Source organism: Pithys albifrons, chromosome 1 (assembly GCF_047495875.1).
Source record: "Pithys albifrons albifrons isolate INPA30051 chromosome 1, PitAlb_v1, whole genome shotgun sequence".
NCBI classification, from domain to species: domain Eukaryota; kingdom Metazoa; phylum Chordata; class Aves; order Passeriformes; family Thamnophilidae; genus Pithys; species Pithys albifrons.
Window position 1 is genome coordinate 12,522,677 of NC_092458.1, and position 12,177 is coordinate 12,534,853.

A 12,177-nucleotide genomic window follows, 5' to 3' on the forward strand; every position below is an offset into this window, starting at 1 on the left:
GTTAATTTTGAGCCATCAACATTCCAGGCATTTTGCCCATTCTCATCCTTGCATAACAAGTGCTGAGGAGCTAACATTCCACACTGGAGTAGGTGGTATCAAATGACTGGTTTCCTAGGTAGGCAGACCAGCTTGCTGTTTATTTCAGTATTTAAAAATTTTGAATGGTAACGAACATAACAGTTTCTAGTTAAGTGGAAAAGCAGGAAGGGCACAGATTCAACCTGGTTTAACAAAGGTTTAACCTAATATTAGCAAACACTGCTTTGAAATAACACACTTGCCCTGAGAAGGCCATACAAAGATACCTAGAATGACGTCTCGCCCAAGGTAATGCAGACACAGCATGAGGGTGGAGATCAGTACAGTCACTAGTTTACTACACAAACTACACCATGGGGGCAAAAAAGCATTTATTTCCAAAATCTAATTCGATAGAATTTAATTAAATGGCACGTCTGAATCATTATGGATCTACATAGCTCCCCCCAGAGAAAACAGGGTAACCCTTCTGTCACTGAAAACAGCTGGGGAACCTTAAAGATTTCATTAGTGTCTAGAACCTCATTTTCAAGACTGCCATCTGAACCCAGCACTGACTAAATTATACTGCTGAGCTCAAGAGCTTGAGGATATTTATTAAATATAGCATGAGAAGTGAGCAAAAATCACTTTCTGTGAGATGACTGATTTACAGTTACAACTAACCCCATATTAGACTATTACTCAGATTATGAATAGGACAGGTGTCATGGGAAGGGAAACACTCTAAATTAATTTAAAGATACTAATTCATGGTCACAAAATGAACAAATTATGGGTATCTCACAACTGTCAGTTCCTAACCTACAAGCTCTGGTCTTTCTAGCCTAAACAAGTTCTTCAAACTTACTTCGTTTGAATTTTCTAGAGAGAAGAAAAAAACCCCAACAAACAATATATCCATACATTTAAATGCCTAGACTTTGGGTCACGTACCAGGCCATCCTATAGGTAAGGTTTTTGTTACCTGTGGTAGACTGGTGAGGATAAAATAAAGCAAAAGTTCCACAGCTATGATTTGAGGAAGAACAGTGGCTAAGATAGCATAAATCAGCCCTGCTTATTCTTTTCCTTAGGCTTACAATTGGATCCAGATCTCTGACATTGCAGGTAACTTCACCCACGTGCAATACCCAGAGGAGGTGGCCGTGGGATCGAAGACACAGAACAGAAGGGTCTAAGAACTTGGTAATTTCTGGTATTTACTGACCCACTTGAGTATGGATTATGATTTATATCCGAAGAGGGGAAGGCTAAAGAAAGGGGAAGAAAGAAATTAAAAGAACAAGAAGCTGGGGAACGCAGCCAAATGCTCACAGAATTTCTCCACTGTGTCTGTTTTGGCTGTTCCTGCAAGTATGTGCCACTGTGGCTTTGGCGGACAACACGAGTACGCTCTGTAGAATATCCAGCCTTCTTGGCAGCCTGATTCATTCAATAACAACAAGGTCTTAAATTGGCTCAAGAAACTCATGAAACCTTTAGAGCCCACTGGCATTTTGCAAGTAAAATTCGGTATTCAACTTCAGGAAAATTGCAAAAGCCTTATAAAAACCAATGGACAGGAATTAGGTTTTTTCCCCAATGCAGAGGTGAAGTGGTATGATGAAAACTTTAATGACAGTTCAAAAGCATGTCTCAGCACCCCTTACAATCCAAAGAAAATGTTTTATGTTTAAAAACTGACACTGGGAGACTTAGGTTTGGCTGGGCCATGTATTTATGTGATATCAAACAAATTACTTCATCCTTAAATCAGATTTTCAGGTTAGTTTAGCAGAATAAAGCATAGGAATCCACTGAATTTCACTAGAGATTAGGTAACTAAACCTTGAAACCAGTCTGCACAAGACGAAGTTTAACAAGACGAAGTTTAACAGGAAAATATTTGACTGTGCTACTGTGTAAGTATTAGAATGTTGCTATCAATACCCAACCAAAATGTATTTTGTAGACACTATTTGTATTTTGTGCAATAGACTGTTAAAAACAACTCTGAAGGCACTAGGTGGAGGAACCTTCAAGAACTGAGATAAGCATTTAGCCAAGGCCACCTAGTTGGTTAACACCAGAGGCTCTGTCAATCGAGCTGGTCCTGCCCAAGCAGAATCCCTCCACGCGGTAAATGGAGACAAAGTTCCAGCGATTCACTTGAGAGGCATGTTAGGGAAATCTGTCTGGATCACTCCTCCCTCGGGCCAAGACAAACCCATTCGTGGGGTTGTTTTTGCCCAAGGGTCCGGAAACACCTGGTGGGTAATGAGGAAAGATGGTGAGATCCAGTGTGTGCCCCAAGGCAATCTAGCCTTGGGGAAGAACTAATTATGTGCTTTGAGTTGTGTTTGGCAGGAAACCAGACATGATGAGAAAAACCCAAACAAAGCCGGTACCTGGTATCCCATGATGTCCAACAATAAGGCAGCCCTAAGCTGTGAACTAGGCCTCAACTTGGAACTGTGACTCTAACCAAAAGGCAAAAGACTAAAGCTGAACTGATGATGGTGTTAATCCTTGATGACAACACATCTGCCTTAAAGAACCGCATATGGACTATATATATATATATGTATATGTGTGTGTGTGTGTGAAATATAAGCAAATGCAAGAATACAAGTATTCCACACGTGTCTTCCACGTAGCGGGGGGGGGGGGGGGGTGTAGTTTTGTTGTTGCTTCCCTTCCTTAGCTAAGGAGCTAGAGGAAGGTGGTTGAAGTCTGGTCCCTCTGGTCCCTAGTGTTTCTCCTGTCCTGGATGAGATTGTTTCATTCTTGTTCCCCTTCCTTGAGGTTTTTAATTGTGTTTGTTTTGATTCATTCCGTTTCTTTGGGTTAGGTTGGTGTCTTCCCTATTTTCCGGCTAATCAATCCCCTTTTCTCCCTTCCCCTCTCCCCTGGGGGGTGGGATCCTATGTATTGTGTATACAGTGTGGTTTGTAAATGTTAGTAAATATAATTTATTCTTTTTATTCAGTTCAGTTTCTTTAGAGTGCGTTTCTTTTCAGTTTTTTTTTTCCTTTCCTTTGCTGGGAAGGTCCTGGGAGGGGGAAGGGGGGCCAGTCCAGGGTTGGCAACAGCCAGGCCAAACCTGCGACATCAGTACAAGTACAAATTGCACTGACATGCTTCTGATTGTGCTAGTGCTTTTAAAAATCCAGCTGAAAATTAATTTTTTCAAAACAGACAACAAGTTTTCAACAAACTACACTAAACAGAAAGAAGCAACCCTCTTAGAGAGAATGTGGAAATATTAAGCATAGCTGAGGAAGAGGCTTTTATAAGGCTAAAATAAATCTCTTGACAGCCACTGTATGCTTCTATGAAATTAACTGAAAAATAACATCTTTGAATTCAAATTTACAGAAGACACAAACAAATCTTCTGCACCCAAACTAGATAAGCTGGTTGAAGATGTTTGGATGTATTAGTTCATTAACATCAACTACTATCAGACTGAATTATTAAAAAAATTAAAAAAATCACAGTTAAAACTTTTGGTGCCTCTTATTGGAGGGATCATTTTTCATCTACAGATTAATACACTTCAAGGATATGTGGCACAGCAGCAATGACATTTCATGATCATTTGCTCATATATTTAATGTAGTCATTATAATGAACTGCATAACTTACGAGTTATCAAAGAAAAACAATTTGCTTTTGATTTCTCTTTCTATGAAACAGTCTATTCAGAAAAATGCTCGAGGGGCACACTTTCCAGTGTGCTTTCATGAGAGGTGGTCTCACTAAAAGAGTAACTGAAAATAAAAACAGTATTTATCCAGGCAGCTTGGGGCTGTCAGTTCAAAAAGACTGTTCTCCCTCCTTCCTGCTTCTCTGGAGGGCCACACTGACAGATCTGAGAGAAGAAATTTCATGGAAATAAGCTACAGTTTATTCAGAAATAACGGAGGGGGCAGAAGAGTACAGAGCAGAAAAGTAACTGAGCCTCTCTTCAGCATGATTGGTGAGTTACAAAGTAGAATTTCCACACCTCCTCCCAGAGCCTGGACCACAAACAGGGGAGAAGATCTCTTCCCCAGCATGGTGGGGATGTCAGAACCCACAGCACACAACATCTGAAATACCCATAGCAAAAATTAAATTCCAAATCATCCAACTTCCTTCCAGTGGGAAACTGAAGGGGGAAAAGCTATGTGAATAACTTTATTTACTCAAAGGCCAAACCACTCAGTAGTTAGAGAGATTTTTGAAAGAGGAATTAAAATGAAACTACCTTTTATGAGGGAAGTGAAATATTTTGGGAGTGCAAGCCAACTTTTCTGCTATCACTGGATCTCATCTCCCAAATTCCTCAAGATAGTTCATTCAGAAATCCCAGCACTGCATTTCCTTGCATAGATTCCATATACAGAGAGCATATTTTTAAAAAGACTTCTTATTCCTTGTGGCAAATATTCTGCTTGTATCTGGCTAGATTCACAAGTGACTAAAATACAACTCTGCCCCTCATGTTACCTGCTTTCCTTTAAGGGAGAAGACATGCTTTTCTCCTACAGTGCATTTTGAAAATCTCCCATTAAAAGTTTGACTGTGGTACTTATTTGCTATATGTTTCCACACCCCACTTGACAAGCAAGTAGTCATAAATACAGCCTTACAGTTGTGTTTTAATTTTCTACTTTGCAGATTTTAATCCATCACAGCACATTCCGTCACCCACACTGCGCAGTAACAGTAGATATTTCACCAGCCAAGGGAGAATGAACACAAAGATATTTAGTAGAGACAAAAGCCCTACAGAAATGCCAGCAAGCTAAGGGGAAGGAATGCATGATAAATGAAGAATGCAACCACAGAGATAACTGGTAGGGGCAATGAGCTTTGTGCAGTTCCACTCAAAAGCTGAAAGCTGATTACTTCCGTACAACATACTGGGCAGAATAAGGCTACTATTTTAAAGCATCTAACATGCTTTTGCTAAATAACAGACCATTGTCAGAACTGCTATCCCAGCACAGCAAAACTACTCTTACTGCAATTACCATTCTCTAGTTGGAAGGTTAGTTACCCAGATTCTCTACACTAAATTAAGATCAAATCCCAGCTCACTTCTGATTTCAGAAATACCACACACAAACAAATGTTTGGCATTTCCAGCTGAGAAATGCTTTGCTACTAAAAAACATTAACCCCAAAAACCCCAACACCTCTCTGTCCCCTCCAAAAAACCACCACTCCCATCTTTTCCCTGCAATAACACACAAGAAAAACACACACAAACAGTATGTCAGAAAACTGAACTAAAAATATTTGAATACAATTTTCACAGCATCAGTGGCTCTGCTAAACAAAACAATATAAAACTAAATTCTATCATTCTTCTTTCAGCAACTGTCATGAGTACCTAAATTATCACTGAACTGGTAAGTGCTAAGTTATTAAGCCTATGACCAAACAGGACACTGATAAATTTTTGTTTTGTTCTTTTAATCTCCAGTTATTTAATGTTTATTAGGTAACAGTCCCTGGTATTCACACGCAATATTTACAATACAGCCTTTCATTCAAGCTACAAATCCTGAAGATTTAGCTACATTTATCTAACATGCTTGCACCAATTTAACTTTTAACTGCATCCAAATGTGGATAAATTTTCCAAGAACAACAAAATGGTAAACTGCCTATAAAGCTTCCAATTCCTGCCAAGACATGAGATGGCATTACAGATTCCCTCCACAGTAACATCACCATAATATTAAAAAAGAGGCAAAATCAATTTTTTTAACCCTTGTCCTGAGAGAAGTAAAAATATGGCAAAACAGACAATGTAGAAAAGAAAAAAATTCTAACAATAGAAATTTAAAACTAAGGTTTTCAAAGTTAACTACACAGAATCTTTTATGTTTCAATCAATACCAAAACAGAATGTTGTATCAGCACAAATTAAAATAGTAAGTGTATTACATACTGTGTTCACATCACCATCTATACACACACTATTGTCCTGAATACATGGCAAATAGTTTGAAAACAATGAGGTTCCACTAAACTGTACAAGTAGATGGTACTTTTAAAGCAATACTAAGTAAGAAAAGATTCTACAAACCCATGACAAAACACTGCAAGACTGACCTCCACAAGAGGAATACTTACAATAACTAAACTGAAGGACTTAGTGAATAATTAATCTATTTCAATTACTACTGTTTTCACTTTCATCAATTTTTTTCCGAATTTCAACATTTATTTTTATGTACCCTTTTGTTCAGCTCTGAACATCTTCGTTTATCTGGCACGAAGTTCTGCATTCCTTCTTCACACTGGGTTCATGACTTCAGTGCACTGAACTTAGAGCACAGGTATGCTAAGCCTTGGATATACTGACAGACAAGGCTGATAAGTGTAAATTTAAAGACTGTTTGTGTCGAGGTGTGAGAAGAAGGGTGAAAAAATGTAGAACAGTTTAACTGAACTACTACAACTTTGTGTTTACACAAGTGTGGAACAGGGCTGACATTCAGCTTTATCTCTGCAAACAAATAAAATAATCTTATGATAAAGTCTTGCGTTTACCTAAACTTTTATTATCTGTGAACTACTCAATGGTGACTAAATTCACCTTTCCAAAGATGTTTCAGCTAGGAAGCTGGTTCCAGTTCTACTTTGAAAACTTCAATCACAAGAGTAAATATAAAAGCCAATAAATTTATCTATAATTACCTTTTCTTGGCCTCTTCATATTGCCAGTTCAGTCTTACTTTGTCTACAAGTCTTGTTTTGTCATCAAACCCAAACTTGCAGAGTTGAAGAATGAGGATAGGGGGAAAAAAGAGAAGAACAAATACAAATTTAAAAACACTCTCACAATAAAGAATAAATTAGTCTCACTTACTGGACTCACAAGAAACCCGTCCATGCTTTAAGTGATAACATAATAAAAAATCAATGTTATGCTTTAGAAATACAAAACTAGTTTATTGCTAAAAGGTCAGAACAAAAACGAGCCCTTTCAATAAATTATTATCCTGGAGATCAAGGGTTAGCAAACTGAATCACTGATGAATGGTCAAAGCTTTTCAAATTCATCCAAGTCTAAAACACAAAGAGTGTTTTAATTTAAATATTTTACTACTTGATACAGCTATTTTATGGATAGCTTAATTAGAGGCAATTCAGGCTACATTCCCTGTACTGTGATGTGTTACCTAACACTTACAGCATTATTTTAAACATTAGTAGAAAAAAAATCACCTGATCCTTGAGGCAGTTGTAGAATGCGCATTTATGTTACAACTCCTACTGTATACAGTTCAGTTTCTACAGCAATTTCTATCTTAAGGCATTAGCAGTTCCCTCCTCAAAGGTTGGAGCATGGTCTAATAGTTAAAATCTAAGTCCCTGTGCAGGTGCATTGCTGCATCTCTGGAGTTCTTATCTGGCTGCTGTTCTTGCTCTTCTTCATCATAACATGGGTAACAAATCCACCTCTTTTCTACTCATATATTACTACTAATAATTCAGGGAGAAAATTAACATAAATACGTAATTTTCTTTTCCTTACATAAAACCTAGAGCTGATAAAACACAATTTTCAGACCATACTTGTCTTGGATGGCATTCAGTGTGTTCTGTGAATGGGAAAGTGCCACTGTGTTCCTTTTAGTAATTCATTTCAGAATTCAGTAAGTCCATCCACTACCTGTCTGAAAAACAGCATCCCCTACCTAACACTCTGAAAGACAGTCTAGCATAAACTAAGTTTTCTTATATTCTCCAGAAGTATATCTTCTTAAAAACACAAGATTTCCTCCTTTGTAGGGACGCTCTGGAGACATCCAACTTGGCAACCAGTTATCAGTGAATAAAGACAATAGAGGAGAAATGGGATGACAAAAGCCAGTAACAAGATGATTTCTAACTAAATGTGGAATGAAGTCCAAACTGTACTACTAACAAATAGGTCATCTTCTTACTCTGCTGTCAATCATCCACAGAAGCAAATGTTTTATTACTGGAGAACAACTGAGCTGCCATAGTACTAGTGCAAGCCAAATCTTATTTTTTGGAATACACAATGACATTTATACAGTCCTACTTCCAAGGAATGCCAATATGTTCTTCTCAAATACCATATTTAAAGACATATTTGAGCACAAAGGTATGATAAGAACAAGACTTAACAAAAAAAATAAAAAAAATACATCTATTTCTACTACCAGAATACTTACACCTCATGCTGTTGCACAATTAGGTCTCTACTGCAACTTCAAGCTAAATATTTTCTTCCTGCCTGCCTCATTTCAAGCATCAGTTAAGTTAGAGCTGGGGACATGAAGACAGGAGGTCCACAGGCACCTCAGCAAGAGTTGTTAGTCTGAGATGAACATGTGGCTACCAAAGTGGTAACCCAAGACATGCTCTGCTGGACTGGCTCAGTCCCAGAGCTGATTTTACCTGTCACTGACCTGTAAACATGTCCCTACCTCCCTGTGCCACACTCACGTAAGCAGGACCACCAAGCCCACAGCTCGCACACTGTCGAAACAGTAAGTAAATGCACCTCCCTCACCACCAATACTGCTTTGGATATTTCATTCTGCTCCAGCCAACACTTGTTCAATTAAAACAGAAAATAACAATGTATCACTACAGTTTAAAACCAGCTAATTTTCTACAGCAAATGTTTCACATAGGAATGCATACCTCTCCAGTGATGTCAGTCTGAGAACAAGCATCACAGTGTTGTTGAGGTAAACAGGAGTCACTGAGCGAACTGGAATTGTGCGGCAGATCCTGCAGGGAATCTGTAATACAACAGCTATTCCTGAATCCATCTGTTAGCTTGGCCAGGCTCTACAGGAGAAGAGATTTAAATTATAATATTATATATATTTATTATAATTGATAATAATATTTTAAATAACACAAAATAAATTAGAAAAATTGTCTTCCAAGAAATATGAATGGTAGCTTGACTATGAAGAACTATTTACAGAAAGCAAAATTCATCACAGTATTACTAACATGCACAACCTTTGCTTTGAAATAAACCTCTCCTTTTAAACAATGCATGTGACAGTAAACAGATTTTAACTTATTTGTGTTAGATCTAGGAATGCTTTATCTTCTGTATGGCTTGCAGTTCTTTAAATCTAGCAGCTGTCAACTTCACGTTAGCTGATAGGGAAGACAAATGTGATTCACCTGCCCTTTTGCCATCTTCTGCACAGGTTACATTCCTTAGCCACTACTGTTATCACACCCAACTTGATGAATACCTTGTATTGATTGTACTTTTATGACAGCTGATTTCACCCTTGTGCTCTCTTACTTACGGTTCACATAGTTAAGAGATATGTTACATTTGGGTTAAGCAAGGGACACCACTGAAATGTGCAGACCGTGACACAAACTGACAGGGTAAAGCAGAGACCTTAAACAGTCTTTAAGGGCAAAGGGGAATAAGATAGAACCACATAAAATAATAAAAATAACTTGTGTGACCACACAAGCTTGGTTGACAGACTCTTAAAAACTCCTTAAAAAAAGAAGATAAAATTGTTAATATCACTTTTATTTTCTCATTGTGCCTTCTCTGTTACAAAAATGTAGTATTAGCAACAAAAATCATTGTGCAGGTTGTCATTTATGACAGAGACCCCAGGCATCACAAATCAAACACTAAAAAAAATTCTGTCCTCTCACCAGAAGATAAAAGATAATCTAACAATGTGAAAAAAAATTATCAGAAATTTGAAGAGCTGTAGCAATCATAACATAATCAAACAATCTGGTTCTAAAAATGCACATTAAAAAAAAATCTCTAAAACTGCTTACTCCAGTGTCTGATCTACAGAGTCAGACACAAATCAGAAGCACTGCATCAGGAAAAGGCTGGCCCATGGAAATCTCAGTGGGTCTGACCACTGGTCATTCACAACAAGCCCAAGTTATTGTTCATACCCAATTAGCAGGAGATTTTTCAGTCTTCAAAGTGCAGTTTGGAAAACATAACACAGCAGTGTTTCTTTTTCTTACAACAAATTCAACTAATGGAGTCCAGAAATGAACCTATATAATGATAACCGTTTGCTACTGACAGGAACATCAGGGCCACCCTGAAAATGAAGGCATCTGGTTTCAGAGCCTAGGAAGCATCTAGTAGGATGGAACAGCAGCAGGCCTGAAACTAGACAGAAAAAGTAGCTCTCTGGTGGCCTCCACTTCCATCATACACAGTCCATCCTTTTGCTCTCATATACCAGAGGCCCCCTCAGGCCAGCCACTACTAGAGATTTAAAAGAGGGGAAACACCAACCCTGGTATAGGATGAATGAAAAAGCAGACTCTTGGCTACAAGAGTGGAGGCTTGTCTTCCTCCCTGACATCCCCTCAAATCATACACACTTTGTCTCCTACTTATTAGGGAAAGGCAAGGAGAGACATAGGCACATGCCACATGTTGGAGAGCAGATGCTGCTCCCTCTTCAAACTCTTGCCTGCTGTTACTGCAGGGTCTGAGATTTCGTGCTCAGCATTGGCAGGGATGGAGGACAGTGCAAAGCAATGCCAGACATGCCAGCAGTGGTACAAGGCTACCACTACTTCCCTCCAAGGCCTCACTTGTCTTGGGTCTTCCAAAAAAGCCAACTCCTCTACCACCTCCTAGCTGAACAGAGATATCTTAGTTTGAAGGACAAATAAAATATTTTCTTCTCACTCCTGAGACAGAAAAATTCAAGTTACATTGTCAAGAAGTTCCTAGCTAGTGTCCCTTTATCCTCCAATAATTATTGTGAAAGGAACTGCTCCACAGCTGTGGAAAAAAGACGTGTCTTTTACTTAATGAAAACTGCAGACTCCTGTCTAATTCTCTTCTTCAGAACTCACTGGAAATCATCCAGTCAAGTCTCCTGTTGTATGGAAGATCAAGAGGGATCCCTAATGGGTTTGAAACATGGAAATAATAATTTCAGATCATGGGCTCTTCCCAGTAAAACACAGCCCGTCACATAAACAAAAACTCAGGTTTCAGAAAGCTTGAGGTTTCTCACAAATAAATTGTGTCCCATCTGCCCCCTCTGGCTAACATACTATTTACAGGTATGCACACCACCACAGATCCTGATGCCAGAATTTAAAGTTTTGCCTGTTCTTCAGCTACTTCATACACTTCTGGTATGTTCCTGACAACCTCCAGCTCTGTCCCTCCGACTTAATGGAAGTCTACTTGGCTGCTGGCCAGGCTTTCTATCCAGGCACAGTTGCTGAACTCTGGTCACTACTTAAAAATTACAAAGCACTTGGCAGGTGGCAACCACCAAGTAGCATCACCTTAACTTACATCTATGTGCACAGGAGGCTGACTATACCCTAGGGCAAGTACAAATGCCTTGAGTCCTTCTAGTTGGATGAGTGAAAACACAGCCACCAGCAAACCTAACATGGAAAATTACAACCCGAGTTAGCATACTTTTAAATAGAAACAATTTACATAAACTGCTCGGAGTAATTTCCTCCCCAGCTATATGGAGGAATCCATCTTTCATCAGGACTTTAAGGACTGTTTATGGCAATCCCTGAGAGACTGCCAGAGCAGCCTACTGTTAATGTGACATTCTAAGCACACCAGTCCAGACTTCCCCAAAAAAAGAGAAATGAACACTGTCACTCCATCATTGCCTGTTGCCATCTGATTTGGGAGCTCTCTGCATAATTTCAGTGCAGTTCCTATCTAACCTATTCAGCCAATTTAACTGGTAACAAAAAAAAGATAAAAAACCCAAAACCCCAAATTGCAGTGCTTTCCAAGGACAAAGGGCAATATTTTAAATGCACAGGCATACTAGAACAGAAAGAAAAGTATGAAAGAGATGGGGAAGGAGAGACAAACATGCTGCTTTCAGGAACCTAACCATACACCTTTATTATTCAATCTTATATAAAAAGTTTACCCACTGTTTTGGAGCATTGGCACTGCATACTTGGCTTTATTTGTAACCACAGCATCCAGTTTAAATCTGACCACACTCTCCTTCCCTTGTCAGCCTTCTCTCCCACACAACTAAACCCAATCATCATATTTCTACAACAGCTACAATTTTCCAAGCACCTACACAAGAGTGAGTCACTTCTACTGTGTTTAGCTCTGTTGCTTACACTGGCAAGATTTAA

The 12,177-nt window shown here is 38.7% G+C and overlaps 1 protein-coding gene across 4 annotated transcripts in view; it reads right to left on the minus strand.

Annotated features, from left to right (window-relative positions):
• WWC3 (WWC family member 3) overlaps positions 1–12,177 on the minus strand; it is a 103,039-nt gene that overhangs the window by 31,756 nt on the left and 59,106 nt on the right. For all 4 annotated transcript variants that reach the window (XM_071563723.1, XM_071563641.1, XM_071563559.1 and 1 more), the window contains exons 7-8: positions 8,707–8,856; positions 6,724–6,797 (exon numbers count right to left, since the gene is read on the minus strand). In XM_071563723.1, coding sequence (XP_071419824.1) covers positions 6,724–6,797; positions 8,707–8,856 — 224 coding nt within the window. The remainder of the gene's footprint in view (positions 1–6,723; positions 6,798–8,706; positions 8,857–12,177) is intronic.